Below are 22,106 nucleotides of genomic sequence, written 5' to 3'. Positions count from 1 at the left end.
ATACTTTTAGAGGGGACTGCATATGTTGGAACTCAGTTATAAAGTTCTGCGATAATGGTGGTAAACTTTGTACTCTGATATGTTGTGAAGTGAGTTTTAATTTTGCCAGCTGGTTCTGGGACTTCAGTGCCTTTCGTGTACTGGAAACTCTAATCTTTTCTTCAGGAACAGATGATCTGGAAAAGAACTAGTCCTATGAAGCCAGGGATTACACCACCAAGCAATGTCATGCCCTTGCTCATCTCACTGTATTTCTGCTGTGGCTTACACTCTTTCTGCAGCTCAAACAAGCCTATACATGAGACCAGAGCAGCAATATAAACAACCTATAGCGTTTACTCAGCAGCTCTGCTTGCTGGTGTCAACCTTCCCCAGTGAGACTTTTACAGTTTAAAACTTTATGCAAAGCTTTCGTATATACAGTGTAAGAATAACTGGCAAAAACAAACAACTTGTCACAGAGGATCTTGTTTTCAAAACTAATGAAACCAAAATCAATATTGATGCTCGAAAAGTCCTTATGCTTATCCAGTTTTCCTAGAGAGCAAACTGAAATGGCATGATTTTTTTCCACTGCACATGCTTCAAGGAAACAGCACAGCCTGGTAATTCAGTCAATATATATTCAGCACTTCATTTGCTGACCTTTTGTGCTCTGTTATGTAATCACAACATTTGTCCTTCATATGACCAAAACTGAAGAATATAATGGTATGAATATTGGAGCCATGGGGTCATTAACATGGGATATACGTCAAAATTCAAAAAACTCTATTAAATGGACGTCCTCCTCCTCACCATTTGTAAAAGGAGACTTCAATAACCTCATATATATGGCAAATGGGTATGCAATATGATCTGGTATAAAGGGCAACACAGAGGTTGTTCTTGTTGGTGTGTCTCCTGTTGGGTCATGTGCTGAAGTTAATAAATACCACTTCTGGTGATTTGTATTTTACTTTCCTTTAATTTAAAGGCACTATTCCGAGATAAATTTCAGCATTATCTTACCAGAGATATGTGTAAGTGACTTTGTATTTTGTTTTGTGATTTATAAATCACATTCCCACAGTTAAATAAACATTCTAACTAACAATCCTTCAGTGCAGTCATATGCCATATTTCATAGATGTCCTTCCGTGTTCTAATTTATACAGTTATTTCATTTGGTCCCTGTTTTTTACTAGTGACAAGTTACTGTAGCAAACTAAATAAATTGGACATAGTTTCTAAAAAGCACTGATCTGGGTCGGTCCCGGTGTTAACAATACATGTCAGAAAAAAACCCATAGGCCAAGCTAACAGAACTTTAGAAGTCCTCTGCAGAGATGAGAGAATTTGCTGGAATGATGATCATTTTAGCGGATCTCTAATCTATCTGGCTTTTATGACACCTTTCTCCACCAGGCTAATTACTATCACTAAAATGAAGCACAGTGTCGATGGCATTATGCTATGGGGATGCATTTCAGCAGTAGGGACAGCAGGACTGTTCAGCAATAAATAAACGTTAAATGGTGATGAAATACAGTTTCTCATACATTGCTATACACATGATATTTATTGTTCGACTGTCTTGAGAGACTTTAGATCAAGTTTGGAGCTTTTTACATCTCAGTAAAAACAAAATTGAGGGTGTACTGTTTGGCGACTCAGCTACAATAACTGCCCGTAAACAGGATCTTGGCCTCCTGGCTCCGCATCCGAAGATTGCTCTAAAAACCTAGGAGTGATATTTGATAGTGATTTCAGATTTGATAAGAAAATCCGCTTGACTTTGTAAAGTCAACCATAATATTTAAAAAAATCATAGAACAGACACCAAGGGTTTTTAATCTACCTAGCTAAGGGAGGCTATTATCACGTTAGGCTAACGAAATTAGGTTTGGATACACACAATTAGCATTTAATCTAGCCTACCTTGCAGTTCCAGGCAGAGCCCCCCCCAGCTCAATTTAAGCATGATGCAACAGTCGCAGCAGCTCTTAAAGGGGTGGCCACCCAAAGTAAGTACTGGCTTCCTTTTGACCACTCCTCCAATATCTTGAACAGCCAGTGATGGTAGTTTTGTAGACCCTCTGCAACCCCTATGTTGACACTTGACAAGTTTGTGAGATCTCCAACAATGAATTTCAAGTGGGAGGATGAAGTGAACAGTTGTAGAAACCTATTCGACCCAGGCCTGGTAAATGGCCGTGTCTTTCGATAACCACGCTGCCAGTTAATAACTTAGTCTGTCTATTAGAACCCTAACTGAGATAACCCTGATGGTATCAACAGGACTATTTTCTCAGAATCCTGAAAGCTCCCCCAAAGCCACAAAAGACATAACTGAGCTTTTTTCATTAGGTTTTTTAGTTCCTATGATGAGTAAATGGATCTTGATGTGTAAAATCAGTGTCAGTGGTCCTTTGTGATCTGCTGAAAAGCATTTATTTATGTCAAACTAGGCCAATATGAATATCCATAAGCCTAAAGCCCTTGTCTCCTCTCTTGTGCAGCCATACTTTCATCCTCTATAAAAAAAAAAACAAAGCCCCAAGTATGCTAAACTAAATGCTGCATTCTGACAATCTGCATTTTTCTGTCTGAATGAATTGGTCTTTTTATCTCACTAAAGTCACGTTGCCAATGAGACTAAAACAGAGACGTCTTACATATGACTATAATCAATAATGAATTCTGTATTAGGAGCCTTGCACACAGCACCCAGTGTAACCACCTAGTTAGGGGACTTCCAGTTACTACTTTTTAATCCAAATGGCACCTGAAACATCATTAGTGTCACATATTGTGCAAATAAAGGTTGCACAATAGCAGAGACAAAAACCTGCCAAAGAGCTTGTCTATTGCGCAGGACATAGAAAACAATATTCAAGCTATTATTCTTCTAGTATAATAGCATTAACATAGCAAACTTAGAAATCTTTATCTCACAATAAACATGGTGTCATATATAAAATACTGGATTTGCATGGTTAAGTAACATGTTCTGAACCTCCAAACAATTCCAAGAAATGTTAACGGTAAAATCAGTGCAGCACTTTGCCTTGAGCATGGTACCTTAAGGTGTGCCTGTACATGCTGCCTTAGGGTGATTATGTTCTGTACTGAAATTTATACATTTTAGATAAGTTAAACAATAAACATGATGCATTCATAAAACAATACAGTTAAGAAGGTCTTTATTTGACATAGCAAAACTCAACATGCAGACACAGGAACACACATACACTAAAAACAATCCTTTAGCAAGGGGTGGCCTATAATAGTACTTAAAAAAAACACACTCAAAAGTAATGTACTATAAGAATATACCCTGATCAGCAAGAATGTACCGGGAAATAACACTCAATTATCTCTTTGCAATTAAGACATTCATTTTCATCATTGAAATAAGAGATTTCTTTATTAAAATCAGATTAAATCAGACTAACTATTTGTGTTCATAATAGTATTGAGATTTTGAATCTAATGAGCACCCCTCCCTAAAAAAAAACTTTAGCCGCACAGGTCCTTGTCAATGTGATGAATGCAAGCAACCTAATTGAGGAATTTGTTAAACAAATTTGACATCCCACCAGAAATGTTGCCGGTGCAAAGAAAAATGCACGAGAGTGATATTTGTTTCTCCCCTCACTTAATCGCCCTTAGATTAACATTCATTTGATCTTATTAATCAGTTAATCAGTGAAATTGATGCACAGCTCTCCAGATGTCTTTACAAGATTTTATTCCGGGCCTGTTCTCTAATTTATGAAGTAGAGATTCTTGTTCCTCCGGTACTTGTTTTTGTGGATGCCAAGTTACCAAGTAATTGCCTACAGTACATGTTCCAGCTCATAAGCTTTTACTGGGTGGATAGCTTTATTTTTCTGTCTAAAGAGGATTCTCAGAAAAAATATATACACCCCAGGCACTTCATTCACCTAATTCATTTTAAATAGGGTGGACAAAAACCAGATTCAAGCTGCTCAACAATTTGGTGCCTCCTTAGTTTTTTTGCCTGATCATTTTCCAAATGTATTCAGTGGGAGCCGTGCAGATAGGCCCGTTTAGCACGAAGACTCTTACTAGATGCGATTTCCGATTACCTTTTTTCAAGTCTTTTGTTTCCCCTTGTCCCACCTTTTAGAATGTGTTGCTGGCATCAAATTGCACAGCTCCAACATCTGATATGTTGTCAGAGGACTATTAACACTTAACAACAGGTTTGAAATAGTCTGCAAGCCATTGCATTCTCTTTCAATCGTCATTCTACCCAGCTTACTAACTTTCCTGGAAATGTGGTCTGTAGTAGAAGTTCCTGTCTTTCCCTGAAAGACTCTGTCTTCGTTTGAAATAAAACATGTTAATGCATCCAAAGTGGATACTGTTTTATCTGATGTAGCTACTCCAAGTCTCTTATCTCGCCTACCCGAAACTCTGGAAGGCCCCTTGTATCTCAAAGGGCTTTCACAGACCACCATTATGGACTGGCTCTGCAGTATAGAATATCATATCACTGACCATCTCCTGATGTTTACCTTTAGACTGGATATACTAACTGCCCAAAGGAAAAGAAACCTCTGTATACATTTATTACTGAGATAAAAATCATTCTTGACTTTTGTTTTTATAGCAACTTGTAAAAACACAAAACCTATCCTCCTTAGGATCGTTAAGTGACGCACATTTCATTCACAAGCTAAAAACTACTAACACTAACACTACTTGACTGCGAATGGAATGTTTTGCGTGTTTTTGAACCACTGCTTGAAATGCAGGATGGCATAAATCCGAATAACAATTTGGCAACATTACATAATTAAAGATGGTGTAATTTTAAGACTTTGTTATTTCTAGTGGCTACCAGTCTGCTTGCTGTTGTGACTTGTAACCAATAAGGAAGTTACAAAGATCAAGTGTTCTGAGTTGTGTGTTTACTCCAAAAGAGGAATGTGTGTTATGTATGTAGTTACCTTGTTGAATGTGTTGAGTTTTCTCTCTCTTTCATCTCTGTCCCTTCCAAGAAGACACCTGTAGTGCTCCTGGAACCAGATGAATCAGCTGAATGAAAAGTGCACACTTTTGCACATAAGCATTTTTATCTCTTCTGCTACATTGCAAATGTATGTCTATAACACAGTGGCATTTTTCACCTGATAACAGCAAAATCCATAAAGGAAAGTCAATTAGGACAATTAGAATGAAGAAGAATTCGTGGCCTGGAAACAATGCAGAATATGGAACTTGAATTCATTAATGTAGATAATAATCTACTGAAAGTATACTCCTGTGTTAATATTTGACCCAGTGTTGGGTCGATACAGCACCTACACATACGAAAATGACTTTTTTGTTTGTTTGTTTGTTTGTGTTAGGAAATCATACAATTATTTGACCAGCTCACGTCACTTGAATTCATAACTTGAATTCAGTCCTTCTACTGAGGGTCGAGCTTTCATATTCTAGAAAGGGTACATTTTTAATCACTTTCAACAACTTCTGACACATATTATGTGCGATACCGTTTTCAACACTGAATTCTGCGTTGACGTTAGTTCTTCCTGACCGGTGTTTGTGGTTACTTACCTGGTGAGAATTTTAAAAAAAGCTCGGAGTGCGTGACCCTCCTCCTCCCCCGTGTGTGCTCCCTCTGGGCGTTTCTCTGTTGGTCTTCGCCCCCCTCCGTGCTTTCACTTCAGTACTTTAGCAGCTACAAGTGCTGTGGTGGCGCACGTGGGGGGGGACACAGTAGGTTGGATCGCGTTCGCAGGTCCGCACGCGCTCATCCCCGCTTTCTGACCGCATTCTTTGTCGGTGGGTCTCGTGCCCAATGCTGCCAGCAGAGGCACGTTTCACTCATTTGCCAGAGCCACCGCGCCGAAGAAGAAACATTTTGTAAGCCAAAAAGAGCGGCTGAGAATGAGTGCAGCATAACTCTCCGGTATTGTTATCTCTCCCTCCCTTTCTCTGCCTTGTTCCCCCGTCCCCGGCTCTCAAAAGTTGAGTCATTGTGAATAAGAATGGTAGATAAAGGCCCCTTGTTGACTTCTGCCATTATTTTTTACCTGTCCATCGGGGCAGCAATTTTTCAAGTCCTGGAGGAGCCCAATTGGAAGCTGGCGGCAAAAGAATACAAAGACCAGAAGGATAGAATACTTGAGGACTACCCCTGTCTGACGAAAGATGATTTGGACAAAATATTGGAGGTATGGACACGCTTGACTTTGTGCTTTTCGATATAGGAAAGGGCAGCACTCTATTGAACATGATCTCAAATTGAATCACCCAGTGAATGTTTAATATTGCCCTGCAGACACACGAGGGCTTAATAAGCCTCAGCTGGTATGTAAGCTGTCAACAAATGCTAACAAAACTCCTGAGGAATGAGGTGTTTGACCCATCTTTGTGGGTCTGCACACTTAAAGTCCTAAACCTTTTTGAATCCAGAATGGCACTCATTGTCTATGACAACTCAATCGAAGATACAATCTCCTAATATGTTTATTTTTGTTTTTGTGAACTAGTGATTATAGTTTTGTTAATTTGGATTTCTGGCACAGAGTACTTAAAAGCTGCACTGCGTGGCATCCCATTGCCAGTTTCTTGTCTCTTTCTTGTCACAATTGCAGTTCCTTGATTTACAGTAAAGTGGTGGTCATTGACCTTTTTTCCTGCTTTTCCGCTCCGCACTGAATAAACACATGCTAAGTAAACACAGGTGATTTCACAGGTGTTTATGTCACAGAATGTTGTTTGGTCACTTAGCTTAAACTTTGACTCCTTTTCATTAATCGGAGACACTTGAGTGTGACAAGAGCGTATATATACTGTACTGCACTAATATATAAACCGTACCCTGTCAGACAGGTACTGAATAGGGAACATGGCATTGGACAGGAAACCACGACAGCTGTTGTTCTCTGTAAAGATGAGGCCTCTACATTGCATTTGCAATAAAACATGAACTGCAAGAAACGTGTCAAAACCTGTTTCTTTTTGGGTTCTCATCAGTATTAGGGAGATTTATTATTCACCCATCCCCCTTTCTGCTTTTGTGTGCTTGTCCTTTTTTTTTGTTTAGGGGAATGAAAGAGATATTCTATTGACCCCCCCCCCCCAATCAAGGCACGCTGTAGCCAGCAAATGCCCACACTGACCAAATCTGCTCTGGTGATATAACAGTTGAGAGATTTTGAAACTTTGGAACTTGCAACAAAATGAAACCAAGACACTTCTCTTCTTCACAGTTTCCCCAATTACACAGACATTTGTGTGTCCTGTTGTTGATATTCGTTAAGTGTAGTCTATCAGTTTTGTTTCTGTTGGTGTTTTCCAAGACACGTGCTGCAAATACTTGGACTGAGTATATTAAAACCGATGGTCTATTGCCCTTCAGTTGCTTTGATCAGCTGTATTTGTTTTAGGAGCACAGATTCTGTTGGGTTTTCATTGTGGAAACTTTGCTCAGCTTGTTAACAATTAAAATATAGAAGCCAGCTTAACAAGTCAAGGCGACAATCTTGTAAAAGCTAGTCTTCTGTTTGATTAACAAGGAGTTTACCATTAACTACAGGAACCTTGAAGTGGTAACAGTTTGCAGATTGGATTTTATGGCCCATCGGTGTTGGCTCTCGAGAAGCTGTTTATAAAAAGAAATTAACAAGGGGGGGTGGGAGACAATGAGCATCCAATTCATAGTATGATGTGTTAGCTGCATGTTCTGTGGTTGTGTTGTCAGTGAGCATGCTTTCACACTGTAGCTCCTAGCCACTAAGCAAATTCTGCAGCAGCTAAAATGTGATGCAAAAAGTGCCATTACCCGTAACTGTGACCAGTGATGACATTTTTCTCAGTGGAACTGTTTTTTGCAATTGCTGCTTCCGGGCTTTGCTTAAGAGCATCAGGTAATTCGATGTAACTTTTTTTTTTTTTTTTTGCGTGACAGCAAAAATTGCTCTAGTATTTTTTGATGCACATGATCTAAAGATCACGTTTGAGTGGCCAAAAAGGTTTTCAAACACTGTTTTGTCATCAGTCTGAGGTCACATGCCTGAAGTGAAACGTAGCCCCTGGTCAGATTTTAAAAACAAAAATGGGTGAAGCAGCACACTGTTTGGGGGCATTGCTAACTTTGTCATGTGGCAAGGGTGCTTCTGGCTTAAAGAGCAAAGTCTTTCTTCCTCTTTTGGAAAGTGTTTCAAAAATGGGAAATCACACTGAAGTCACGGAAGGTAGCAGTGGATTATAATGCCATGCAATTGTTAGCATGATAGAAATGTGTTATGTATGCCTGATTGATTTTTATTGCAGATACAGATGACTGCATGTGCTGTACAATGCTGCACAGTGTGAGAATGATGTCATTTAAGTCAGTAGTACCACACTACACTTTTAATGAGGGTAACCTAATGTAATCTTAAAACAAGTTTTGTTTTTTGTTTTTATTTGAGTTTAATTTTCCTAAATGTAATCAACTTGCCAAAGAAATAAGACGATTAACATAAAAACCATCTGTGATGTTAATGAAACGAGGCTTGCAATCTCATGTTAAATTAGCCCATTTTATTATGGCTACACACAAACATGTTAGTGGTAGAATATGCTCTGTTAACCAGATGTAAGATATCAGAATCCATTGGCTGTCTAGGGATCTTTTTCTTCCCGCTTGCTCTTAATGTCTTTACCAAATGGAGAATAAGCTTTAAAATAACCATGTTTTATCCTTATCTTAATCAGTTTCTTGTCATTAATGTGGGAAGATGTGCTTGGTTTGTACTATGTAATAAATCGCACCACTTTTCCAGTCGGTCCAATCCTTTAATAAGATAATTCTTCCCCTTGCTTTCTTTTGGATCTTGCAGTCGCATGCAGTAGACTCACGGCATTGTGTCCTGCACTCATTGTTTGCGAAGCACTTAACTGCCATATCGGAAATTAAAATGACATGGAAGCGTTTGCGTGGTTTCATTGTTTGAAAATTGGTAATTACAGGCAGCTGTGAATAACACTCTGTAAGTGGAAATATGACTAAAAACTAGTGGTATGTTGGGCTGCCAGCAGTCCTGATAACAACCGTTGGAGTTTGTGGTTTTTACTGTCCTTTGGTTATCAGAATGTGACAGTGATGGACTGCTAAGACTGCAGTTTTGCAATTGGTTTCAGTTCTTGTTTTAGGTCTGCAGAAGTAAACCTTTTCATTTTTTAAGTAGTTTCATACTGAATCTGTCTTGATCTTGGGATCTATGTCAACATAATGTGTCATGTCAAGTCCTTCAATTACAAGTATTCTTTTATTTATTATAAACCCACACAAGCACGAGGAGAACAGGCAAATTCCACACAGATAGGTTGAAGCTGGCAGGTAGATTTCAACTGAAGAGCTTCTCACTGTCAGAAGCATTAAACACCATCACTGTGCTTCCCAGGACATTTCACAATCCTCAAACCGGCAATTATTATTGTATTTTATATATTTACATTTAGGCCATTGACTAGTATGTTTTCTTTTGTTTGTTTGTTTTTGTTTAGTTTTTTTTTTTAAGCAAGAACTTCTTTGTACCTTTACTATTAGACCACTTCAATAATGCAGTGTACAAACACAGATAGAATGCATGATGTCTTGGTAATACAAAGGACACATATTAAACAGAGGCTGTTTCAACTTCTTGGTATCAAACTGAGGCTGACTACATGTCAAAGTGTCCTTAGGCAAGGAACTTAACCCCAAGTTTTACCCCATGGGTCAGGCAAGCACCTTACATAGTAGTCACCATTGTTGGGGTGTGTGAAAGTGAAAGATCATTTTAAAGCACTTTGGTTAAAAGGACTATGTTGGCAAACCACTGACCATTTGTTATAAACCCCTCCCCTTACAAACTTATTTGCAGAACCTTATCAGTTGGTCTATGGAGACCATCTTTTCATTGTTTACTGCTTTTTGGATGTACTAAAACAAAAAAAAGATGCTCCCTTTGGCAGATATTAGGCAAGGCAGTGACAAGCTTGCACTCTACACTGGTTCTGCGAGTCAGCATTTTGTCTGACTCAAACTTCAGCACTTTATATGGCACACTGAAGATGTGCAAGTCCTCTTTAATCAGCTAGAATAAGGTGGGGACACTGTCTGCAATATTAATTTGTAAATATCTGCTTTTTTATTTAATTTTTTTTACATACTATATAAAATCATGTACTATCATTAGTACAACCCACAGTGCTGGAAACCCCACTGTACATGTACGCTCTTAATCCTCTTCTTTGGGCAGATCTTAGAGGTAAACACATGTTCTGCTCTTATTATAGTTAGCACAGTAGTGTGCTTTTAATAAATCATCGGTGGTGTATGTACTATGTAATGCATGTTTCATTATTTGGGGATAAAATTGCGTTATAGAAAAGTTTGGATGAAGAACTGCCTTGCACACATTACTTGATACAGACATGTAACTTACTGAGGATGTAGTCCATATAAAACACAGGCGAATGGAGGGCAAATAGGGCTTAACTTGTTTTTATAATAAGCAGTTTAAACCTAAACATGGCTAATAACTAGTTAACCCCCTGCATCTGAATGTAAGCAAGTCATTACAGAGAACTGGCATATAGAAATGTTTGTTAGCGAGGACAGTTGTCCACTTAAATGAGGTTTTTCTTCTTTAATTTGTAGTCATGGCTTGAAAGCAAACATTGGTCATATCTGCTGTCACTCTTAAGCCCAACAGAAGAACTGTGTTGTTTCAGCAGACAAAAGAATGGCCTCCCCTTGTGTTGGTAATTACAGAGCAGAACTGTCGCAGACCCATTATTATTAAAGAAGCAAGCATCTTCCAGTTCTGTGGGGAGGGGAGCTTCATGTGATTTTATGCCTACTCCTTGTACATTGCCCCCCTGCCAGCACATTTGGAGACAGAAGAATATTAGTGGGGGTGGAAAGGGGGGGGAATGCATTGTCCCAGCACACATGGGTGGGTGTTTGCGAATACCCAGGAGGGGCAGTCCAGTTTAAATATGGCTGTTCAAGCACACATTTGGTTGAGGATGATTGATTTGGTATTTTCTGTCGCCTCTGGATTTCTGCATAATAACATTCTTGCAAGAGCAAGCCGACACAATGTAAGGTGGTTTGGCAAATAATGCCTGTGGGTTGAGCACAAAATGATTTGTGGTGGGGGAAAAAATGGCATTATCCATATTCACTGCTACTTTTGCTCTTAAAAGAGGAAAAACAAATCTAAAAGATCAACAATGAAAATCTACCTGGTGCCTTTTTGTTTTAATCCACATATCATCATGTGATTCATGAAATAGCTGTTTAGAGATGCAGCACTTGCCTTCCTGTTTCCCCACCAAAGTATGCAGTGGTTGGAACGACTAAACCCTTTTGTTAAGGGCAACTCCCTCAGGTGCCTGATTGTCATTTCAGCTCATCAGAAACGCTGTCGACGCTATCAACCTATCACAGGAAGGACGTGAAGGAAAAAATATCACTTGCACAAAACTGAATTATTTCTTTTGCTTCCTGTTTAGCCAGATACTGTCATTAAGAGCATCTGTTGTTCTTTATTACTTCATCTTTTATATAAAAAGTCCTGTTTTTATTTTTGGCTTTATTTTCTTGCATCCTTAGGTGGTATCTGATGCTGCAGGCCAAGGTGTCACTATAACTGGCAGTAAGACCTTCAACAATTGGAACTGGCCAAATGCTGTTATCTTTGCCGCCACAGTTATCACTACAATAGGTGAGTGCTTTTGGCGTTAAACAGATTTTATTCTAACGGGGAAAAAGACTGAGTAGTGTTAGTGCCCCTTTGTATTACTTGGACACATTGACCTACAGCAAATATTGGATTAAGAAATATGTGGCAAGATTTTTGAATTCATACCACAGAGACAATCTTTTGGCACCGAAACATTGTTGAAACTGCACATTGCTGAAACAACCTGGCATTAATGGATTGTTTTTATTTATTATTTTCAATCTTCTTAAGGATATGGCAACATTGCCCCCAAAACGTCAGCAGGTCGTGTATTTTGTATCTTCTATGGACTGTTTGGTGTGCCTTTGTGTCTCACCTGGATCAGTGAGCTGGGAAAGTTCTTTGGTGGCAGAGCCAAGCACCTGGGCCAGTTTCTAACCAAGAAAGGATTTTCACTGGTGAGCTGATATGGACTTCCCACTTCTGGCAAACATATTTTTATCTCTCTGTGGTATCACAAACACTCCACCTGATATAACGGTTTCTCTTTTTACTTTTCCAGAGAAAGGCTCAGTTTACATGCACAGCTATCTTTCTTCTCTGGGGTGTGCTGGTGCATTTAGTCCTTCCACCTTTTGTATTTATGTCCCAGGAGGGCTGGACATACATCGAAGGCTTGTACTTCTCATTTGTCACACTGACCACAATTGGCTTCGGAGACATGGTAGCAGGCAAGTTGAGAAATAGTTTTATTTTCTAACTTAAGCCATAAAACTTGTGGTAAAAATGATCAATTAAAGGTCCACCATGTTTATATTGAATTGTTTATCCTGTCCAAGAGACAGTATCCACAGATAAAAGGAGAAAAAAAAAGGTCAATCTCTTAGACAACCTGTCAGAAAAGGCAGTACACTATTTAAACTCCTCTTTTCTTTCAGGTGTGGAACCCAACACAGAATACCCAACTCTGTACCGTTACTTTGTGGAAGTATGGATTTATCTGGGGTTGGCCTGGCTCTCTTTGTTCTTTAACTGGAAAGTGCGCATGGTGATTGAAGCTCACAAGGCTCTGAAGAAACGCCGCAAGCTGCGAAAGCTATCACTCGATGAACTCCGGCACTACAAATTATCTCACAAAGCTCCCCTTCCATTGTCACCCACTCCCAATGATGTCAACATTTTCAGCTTCCTGTCCGAGAAGCAGGAGGGCTACAATGACTTGATAAAACAGATTGGCAAAAAAAATAGCAGAACCAATGGTACAGCTGTCAATGCCATCAATAAATCCAAAGAGATTGCTCGTTCCAAGAGTTGCAGTGAAGCGCCCATGTTTAACGGGCACAAAATTCTTAGTCTGGACCGTTCACCACGCCAAAAGAGACGCTATAGTTTTAGTGACCGTGTCACTGTTGCTTTTTCAAAGTCTAAGAGCTACCTTCTCGGCTCAGACAATGGTTTGCTGCTAACTGAAGATCATGTAGAAGGTGACTTTGATCAGGACCAAATATATGAAAACCAACTTGACAAGGATGTTGACCTTGAGAATGGAGGAGTTGGAGACTGTGGAACAGGTGGTCAAAGGACATGGGAAGATTACCATGCACTAATATTCCAAAATGCAAACATTACTTTTATAGACGAGGAGAACTTTCTAACCACTAACCTGGAGGAGGAGAACGCTGAGGAGGAGGAGGAGGAGGATGATGATTCTAAAGCAAAACTGTCTATTACTACATGTGATGAAAACCTGTCAAATTCAAAGGAGGAACAGTGTTTTGCATCGAAAGAGTCTGTGTTTACTAGTGACTGTTTGGAACACGGCCACTCCTATGAGAAACTTGTAGAGGAATATGCAAAGGAAGAAAATACAGAATCTTGATATCACAGAAGCTTTCGCTACATAAAGTCAGCAGTACTTGGCATTCAATTACAAGGTTTGCATTTGAATGTGCAATATGAGAGAATACATAATGCTTCATTGCACTTTGAGGATCTAACTATGAGACCACAGAGCCAAGTTTAAATTTTTTTTTGTTAAACATTTTAAGAGTTGATATAAGACAAACTCTGGGACAAAATAATGTCCAACATCTTAATGAACACAGACTACAGAGCATGGAACCCTAAGTGTATTTAATAGCTGCTTTATTATGTCTTTTGCAAGGTTTGAGAAACTATATTCAACACATTTTAATGTAATGTCCAAACCGAAAACAATGTTCCACGAATGGGTTTTTCTACTCTTTGGTTAAGAAATTATATGTGGAAATGAATTTTATTTTCCCATAGGTCCAGTGAAACACATACACCATATTGGTGTTTTTTTTTTATAGTATTTATTCAGGTTAAGGACATTGTAGCTTTTCATTCAATGTCTACATGAGTTTTATGTCTCCTGTTGCACAATTTCACCTTATGACATTTCAAAGTCCAACCTTTTTAAAAACCCTAGCCAAACATTGTTCTGAAGAAAATTAAGGAATCCTGGGACCATTCTCGCTCTTTCTTTAGTACTTCTTTGTTCATTTTGTGAAGTTCTTGGTAACCTTGTGTGCCTGAGATTCTATTTATTTTTGACTGTATGCAACAGAATTGTGACTGCACTAGAGGTCATAGGTGATGCAAAGGCAACATCTGTAAGTCCTACAGCCACCTGGGACTAATGCTAAAAAGGAAAGTTTTTAAATTTACCAGTAGATTAGCTTAGACACAGGGCCTTTCTTTTTTTGGGAGGGGTGGGGAGTTGTTGTTTTTTTTTCGACTGCTGTATAAAACAATGTTCCAAACCATACTCCCCACTGTGACATACAGTTGACGTTCCTTAGAATACACTGAAACCGGTTTTGTGAGCACATACTTTGCAGTTGTGTTTTTGCTGTAGACAGCATGTCAATTGTCAAATCTGTGGTTGCTGGGCCCTACACCATGGCAATGCATAATGGCAATGAAACATTTACAGCAACGAGATTTTCTGTCTGTCTAACACCCTTTCATTTCATTGTATTAGCCATGTAAACACTGGGCCAAAAGCCCATCATGCTTCAAACACAGTCTCACTCATGACATGACCTTGCTGTTTGTGCTTGCCTTTAGGGGCTTGCGCTGGCATGATTATGACAAGCAGCCAAGGTCAACTTATAACAGATCAATGCTCCCTTGACGTCTAAAGTCGGTCATGAGACAAAGACTGTGTTGGTGACTTTGATTAATGTATAGTATTTTCTCTGGAAACTATTGTGGAAACACACATGAAATCTTGAGGGACCACTATATTCTGTCCAATGACTTCTTGCTTACCTGTTGCGTTTTGCACATTAACTTGCACACAAAAAGTTGAAACTGTCAATGATTAAATTGTCAGTAATGCAGTGTCACACATGGCTACTTTGAATTTAAAACCAGCAGACACATGAACCGTAACATCCCAAGTTTTGAAACTGCTTTACAGATTACTGGCATTACGTGACTGTGCCTTAAATCCAATGCAAAGCAGAGGATATTCGTTACAATGTAACATTTATTATGTACTTTGCAGTGGCTCACTGTAAAAATGTAGCCTTTCACACTTCCTGTTTTTACTGTGTTTTCGCCCTCTTCAATCATAGGGCTGGCATTGTAGAGCATACTATTCCTACTCATTTTTATTTGTTTTCATCAAACTGTGGTACTTGTCTGGAGTCCATTTCAAACCTCCTTTCCATGTCTCTAGATCATTAACTAAGAACAGGTTAGGCTGGTTTAACCCTTTAGTCCTGTAAAAGGTGCCTTACTCTGTAAAAACTCCAAAATACTCTGTCATTTTTAAATAAATTATTCATGTTTGTATATTATTATATACAAAAATGTAAATATTGTGTAAAATAAAGACTTAAGGAAATGTGGGGTGTTTGTTTCTTTTTTAAGTCGTTTTTTTAATTTATTTATTTTTTAAAAGGAGTAGTCCACCAACTTTACACGAGTTCTATTGAGCAGGTCTTCAGTATAATCTCGCTGCTTGTTGTAGTAAAAGGAATATTTCAAAGTTTGAAGAAGGACCTTAACTTTTAGCAGGAATGCATAAAAAGATGCTACTGAGCTAAATTTGGGGGAAATTTGTTATTCTAGTCTCACCCATTGCTGCCAAAAGTGAAGATTTTGGCCCCTGCTTTATCAATGTTGGCCATTCTTTCAACAAATATTGAAGTATGAATTTCCTTGGTTGACAGTCAAAGGGTTGAGCATGTCCACAAAACAAACCTCCCATACCCTAGAATAACATTTACCTGCAAGTGCAGGTAAGAATCAAAAGGTACAATAATAAACCCCTGATTCTTCCCTTTACATGTTCTGTTGAAACTAATCACATGAGTTTGCACATAAAAGTAAATTAAACAAGGCGTGTTCTTGGTAATCGACTTTGCTCATTATGCACACGCACTTCAAGGTCATGCTGTCAGACAAGTAAACCACACTGTCAAAGTAGCAGAGATCTGGCATGCAGACCTAGTAATAACACTACAAACAGGATAATGAGTAATATTCTGGACACACATGAGGGAACTTCCTTCACATTGTCTGTGTTTGTTTAAAGTTGACCTCGGTAGTTTGTTAGATTATCAGTAAATGACTGGGATGCTGGAGTATTTTAGTGTGGCGGATCTACTGACACCGGCTAAAAATAAATATGAGCAACCGTTTTTTTTTGTGGGGAAAAACTTGTTTATGAAATATGCCCAAACTGCGGCCTTCCATGCATTAACAAAGACATTACATTAATTGATATTTTTGTTATTTTTATTTAATACCTAAGTGCTGATTCTCTTGACGGTAAATGAGTCAATGCTTCTTGGTTTAACAGTCTGCAGTGGAAATACATGTTTTTCTCTGCATTTCCACTATTAATATTTCAATAGACTAGACAGCATTAAATAACTTTTGCCCTTATTCAGTGTTGAGACCTTAACTGATGATGGTTACTGAACCAAACTAAAAGCAGGGCTCACTTGTGCTGAGCATGGTGGAAACCCGAACATCTCCTGTTACTTTGCAATTGCAGGCATAAAGCAACCCTCTATTTTGTCTTCAATCGCTTCACTCTAATGTTTGATGGAGTGGAGATTATTTACTAGCAATACTGTAGCCAACAACATTGTTTAAACATTTTTCTTTATTAGTTTGGGGGCATTTTTATTTGGATGTTGGGATTTACTTTTGGCATGTTGACCCCAATTCTAAAGGGGCACCCTCCAAAAAAAAAACCTTAAACTGGAAATGTATGTGTAATCTAGAATAAATAAATCTAAAGTGACCAGGGGTACTCAGTAGAAGTAGGTAGTACTTGAACTCATCCTTGTATTTCAAATGAATGAGAAGAATACAGAGAAATCCATGTCTTTTTACTGAACTAATCAAGAATATTTTATTAACCTACTCATATGTTACATGCAAGGGTGGACAAAGGGGTTATGGAGTTGGGTGGTGGTGCTGTTGCTACTTCACTAGTCAACAAAGTGGTCAAGTAGTGTTAGTCCAGAGATAAAAAGAACTTGGGAACACTAGTTGAAAATGGAAAAATTTTCTTTATTATATTGACCCATTTTAGCACAGGAGCTTTGTCTGGGCAATTACGAATAGTCTCAACCTCAAAAACACATTACTGTTACAGTACTGTGCAAAGGTCACCATTAGATGTGTTGTTTTATCAGTTAAGTGATGACCATGAATATTATTTTCACAGTCTCTTTTATAAGAATTTGACCAGAAATAAAGGAAATATGTATTAAAAAACGAAAAAGCAAGAATAGCCTATAGAAGCTATATAGGTTTCTATAGGCTAAACTGACAAGTATTTAGTTTGCACTTAGCATGTCCTGGACTCTCCTGGGCCAGTGGAAGACCAAGAAAACTGATGAAAAATTTCTTAGTTTCTTTTTAAAAAGCCCAGAAGAAGTCAAGCAAGGACCTGGCTTAGGTGATCCTTCCCCAGTCTGAAGAAGCTTGATCAGGAATGTCCTTTGTAGTAAGAAACCACAGAAGAGGAACAGGGAAAAAGGCTGAGATATCCAAAAACTTACAACGACTGTGGTGAAGATCAGTGGAAAAAGAGGATTATGAAGAGATGAATCAAAGTGCTTTTTTGGGTCTGATATGAGAAGAAGAAAAAGAGAGGGGTGGAACATCGTGGAGGGTCTGTCATAGTTTAGGGCTGAAGTTTTACCAGTGGTGCTGGTGATATTGTCCAAATTGATGCAATCAAGAATGCTGATTAGGAATTGTTTTATTTTTCAACAAGATGATAATCCCAAGCACAATGGTAATAAATAAACTATATATATAAAAAACGGCCAGAACAGAGTTCAAACTTAAATATCACAGAGGCAGTACGGGATCACCTGGGCAGAGAAAGACAGAAAAGACATTCTAACTCTAAAAAAGAAAATAAAGGTGGTGAAGGAAGCCTGGTATAATATGCCAAACGATACTTAAGAAACATTAAAAACAGTCTCTGCCAAAATATTTTCAAGATGTGCTAGGTGCAAAAGGAGGTCAAACTATTTCTTTTAAAACCGTGTACATATTTCCTGTTTTTTCTGGTTATGTGTTAAAAGAGAGACCTACAAATAAAATAAATATTATTGCTACTTTGGTAAAACAGAACAGCTAATGATACTATTGCACTGTATTGTGAATCTCTTTCTACTACTCTACTCTCCTTTCGGCTTATCCCATGGGTTCGGGGTCGCCACAGCGGATCATTGTCCACATGTTGATTTGGCACAGTTTTTACACCGGATGCCCCTCCTGACGCAACCCTCCCCAATTTCTACCGGGCTTGGACCGGCACTGCATCGCTGGGGAAGGGGAATGGGCTGTTAGGGGTTCAGGGTCTTGCCCAGGGACACTTCGACATATAGCCAGGGCCGGGGATTGAACCACTCACCCTGTGGTCCATAAGCAACTGCCTTTACCAACTGAGCTATAGCCACCCCCTATATATTGTGAATCTCTTTCTAATGATCAAAATCATTTTAATTTAAATCAGCTCAGAAAGAAAGTTACAGTAGACATTATGGCCCTAATGCATATTTTGCAATAACCACTAGTAAAGGAGGATTAGAGAGGCTCATTTCCTCGGTTTCGCAGTACATACACATATTTTAACACAGAGTCAGCAGTGAGGTTTTTGCAGTTTGAGGGATTTTAACAGACAACAAGATGAGGATAAGAGATCAGGAGACATTTGCTCATTTTAGATAATGTGCCTCCTTTCACTGTTTTGACCTGTTTGATCAGAGGAACCCTCTGAACCATAAAGCTGAATTTAATGTTAATTAGTTGTTATTGCACCTTGCAATTCCCCTTAAAGAAGATTCCAGATAACAGATGTAATAGAAAAAGTCATAAAAGAAAGAGCACAGTTAACACTGTGGACTGACCTTTGGATCTGTATTTCCCGTTTACCTGTCTTAAAGCTGTTTATGAGGTTAGACAAGGGTTCAGAAAGTATCATTTATATATTGTGGTTGCAACACTTTAAAAAAAAAAAATTCTGTATAATACATGTGAAAAGAGGGACTTTTTATTGTTGCAGACAAACTTTTTCTTGCCATACTGAGTTCCAAGGAAGTTCCTCTACAATTTTTATTTAGTTTTATGTCGAGAAGTTATATAGTTTTATTTATTATCTTCTACTTATATGAGGTTCTACAATAAACCGACTATGTATATGATTAACATGCAAAAGCCCTATCATTTCTACTAAAATCTAAAGCTGAAAACAAATCTTTGATATGGCTGCTGAATGTTTACACAGATCAGTGGATTATATGAGGCTTGAACCCAATCCTATAGTCTCTTTCTTACATACTTAAAGACAAAAGTCTTGATAGTGCACTCCCACTAACCTGAGGGTGTTTCATTCGCCATGGGTGTGTCTGAATATTATTCAAATCATTTCTAGTCCATATAATGTAATTAAGCCCTGAAATCAGCAGCATGCCAGCCTCTGTCTTTCACACTCCACTACTTCCTTAAACGCTCGTTTCCTGGTTGTAGAGTGTGCTTGTGTTCGAGATTGATTGGCAAAATAAGTTGATGGTCAGAACATACAGCAAAGAAATTGCTTTCAATGTTAGTCCTAACTGTGCCGTAAATGTCTGCTCAGTTGTTTTCTTGAATTGCAATCATAAAGATTAGTGCCAAAACTGGAAACACAAAGCAGTGACAAACAGTGTGAATAAATAAATCAATGCCAGTTCTCTTTGTGTATCAACAACACATCCATCCTGGGACAGAATGATGCCAACCCACTTCCTTGTCAACAAAGGAAGAGGGGAAACCAGATGGGGAGTTGTTTCTGTGGCCTGTAAAACAGCCAACGTAACAGCAGTTCAACAAGCAATAGTCCATGATGGGGAAATGTGTCTGAGATCGGCCCAAGAACCTCTCTGACACCCAATTGTTTCCTGTGTTTCTGTGTCCAGCCATCCGGACCGAAAACATTCGGAGAGCCCCCAGAGGCCAGTTTGTATTTGTGTGTACATGAGTATGCATTGTACTGTAAATGTGCGTGTGTATTTGTGTGTGAGCGTGTTCTGGATATCAAAGCAAGGTGGGATTGTTAGTGAAGACGTGGGAAGTGTACTGGCAACATGCCCATTGCTTTTTAAAGAGTGTGTAGGAAAGCATGGAAAAGAAAGACACTGAGCTGTGCTAAACAATGCTACTAACAGCTGGTCATGTTGACTACAGACTGTTTACAGAGGAAAGAGTAGTAACCCTCACCTTTGACCTCACAAGGCTCCAAGTGGCTGGGGAGATGAATGCTATTGGAAGCATTTAAAGTGACGTCAAGACTCATAAAACACAAGAACCAATAACTTCCAGCAAATACCCACAAATTTATACTCAGTAAAGCTATGGAAAGGTCTGTAGCTTTAAACTATTTGGTTTGGTTGAGTAAAGACTCAACCAAATAGTTTAACTGTATAGTAAGTGTATGAAATCCAAATCAACCTTTTGTTAAATGAAATATATGTGTGTAACTATAAACATATATACATATATAGTCACCATTCTATTCAAACCGCTCTATCAATAGTGAGCTTTTGAAAATATTTTCTTTGATATTTCATACCTGTCAACAGTGTAGTGTTATACTTTATAGTATTAGGATAAATATGGCACCTTTAAAAATGTACTTTAGGATTATAACCAATTATATTCATTATATATTCATTCAGGATTATATTGTATTGTGTGCCTTTGGACAAATTACTGGGAGATAATTTTTAAAATGCAGCATTTCATCTTCCATTGTAGAAATGTTCTCATTATTACCCCAACAATAAAATAAAAACTGATACCTACTGCATTAGGACAATTCACAAGCGAACATCTTGGGCAATAACCACTATTGAAAATACCACACTGATATGTAGAATGACTTTGGCTCTTCTTACACACAGTGACAATTGCTCTGATGAATGTGAGCATTAAATAAGAGGGCTTTTTTAGAAAGCATGGTTGGTGAACAATGAGTTGATTGTATAGTTGATATGTAATCGGACCCTTCTCGCATGCTTCCTTAACTTTCGGTCACAGCTCACATTGTCTTTAAAATCCTCATTGACAATGATCTTGGTGATTCTCCTCTCGCTCTCTCCTCACCTCTCACCCCACAATTGTCACTGCTGTATGTCATTAACTCTGTGTGTTTTCTCCCATAGTGTCTCCCAAAGTTGAATTGAATTGAATTGAATTCTAAGTGTTTTCCTAGCTCCTCACACATTTTCTTTGCGGTGAACATATTCAAATCCAATCAACTAGGGATCAAGTTTTAATTTATCAACCAGTAGTTGGTGAACCTTTTCTTCTGTTTCTTGCCGTGATTCACTCTTTTCTATAGGGACTCCATCAATAATGATGTAATTTCTCTTTAGCTGAGTCTCCAGATACTCAGCTTTTACAGAAAGTTTATCTAAGCATGACTATACAGAGGCAAACTTGCTTGAGATTGCATTTCAAAGTGGTTGAAGGGGCCAGAGATTCTTTTGTTAAAGTCATCTAGATCAATCCATCCATCCATCAATTCATCTACTGGCTGTAACCACTTATCCTATTTAGGGTCACAGGGGGCTGGAGCCTATCCCAGCTGTCAAGAGGGCGAGAGAAGCAGTCAACCGTGGACACGTGTCCTCTAAATCCTTTGGTGAAAAATTGTAGTCTATTTCTTTAGTCCAGTACATCTTTCATAGTATTATCCACCCTCAGATTAGTAGAGTCCAACACTGTCCAACGTTTCTCAATTAAGTCTTCGAAGAAAGATTTCTGCTGGTAAAGAAGCTGATGAATCATGGTCAACGCTGAGTCATCCTCCTGATTACCTTTTTTGCCCACATGGCAAACAAAAAGCTATGACACTTTTGCTAGTTTCCAAGAGAG

At 38.6% G+C, this 22,106-nt stretch overlaps 1 protein-coding gene across 1 annotated transcript; it reads left to right on the top strand.

The window, feature by feature from the left end:
• The first annotated feature begins 5,679 nt into the window (after positions 1-5,679).
• Positions 5,680-15,532, top strand: kcnk5a (potassium channel, subfamily K, member 5a). The gene is made up of 5 exons (XM_067478936.1): positions 5,680-6,194; positions 11,615-11,726; positions 11,976-12,142; positions 12,247-12,415; positions 12,623-15,532. Exons 1-5 carry the CDS (start codon positions 6,009-6,011, stop codon positions 13,561-13,563), a joined length of 1,575 nt encoding a protein of 524 aa, XP_067335037.1. The 5' UTR covers positions 5,680-6,008; the 3' UTR covers positions 13,564-15,532.
• Positions 15,533-22,106: the final 6,574 nt, after the last annotated feature.

This window comes from Channa argus, chromosome 16, assembly GCF_033026475.1.
Source record: "Channa argus isolate prfri chromosome 16, Channa argus male v1.0, whole genome shotgun sequence".
Classification (NCBI taxonomy): domain Eukaryota; kingdom Metazoa; phylum Chordata; class Actinopteri; order Anabantiformes; family Channidae; genus Channa; species Channa argus.
This window is presented reverse-complemented; position numbering and strand designations above follow the sequence as displayed.

Bases quoted from the DNA above. Each gene is read 5' to 3' on its own strand.
- kcnk5a (XM_067478936.1), top strand. From the start codon at position 6,009: ATGGTAGATAAAGGCCCCTTGTTGACTTCTGCCATTATTTTTTACCTG. The intron at 11,727-11,975 runs GTGAGTGCTTTT...AATCTTCTTAAG, and splicing joins CACAGTTATCACTACAATAG to GATATGGCAACATTGCCCCC. The intron at 12,416-12,622 runs GCAAGTTGAGAA...CTTTTCTTTCAG, and splicing joins CTTCGGAGACATGGTAGCAG to GTGTGGAACCCAACACAGAA.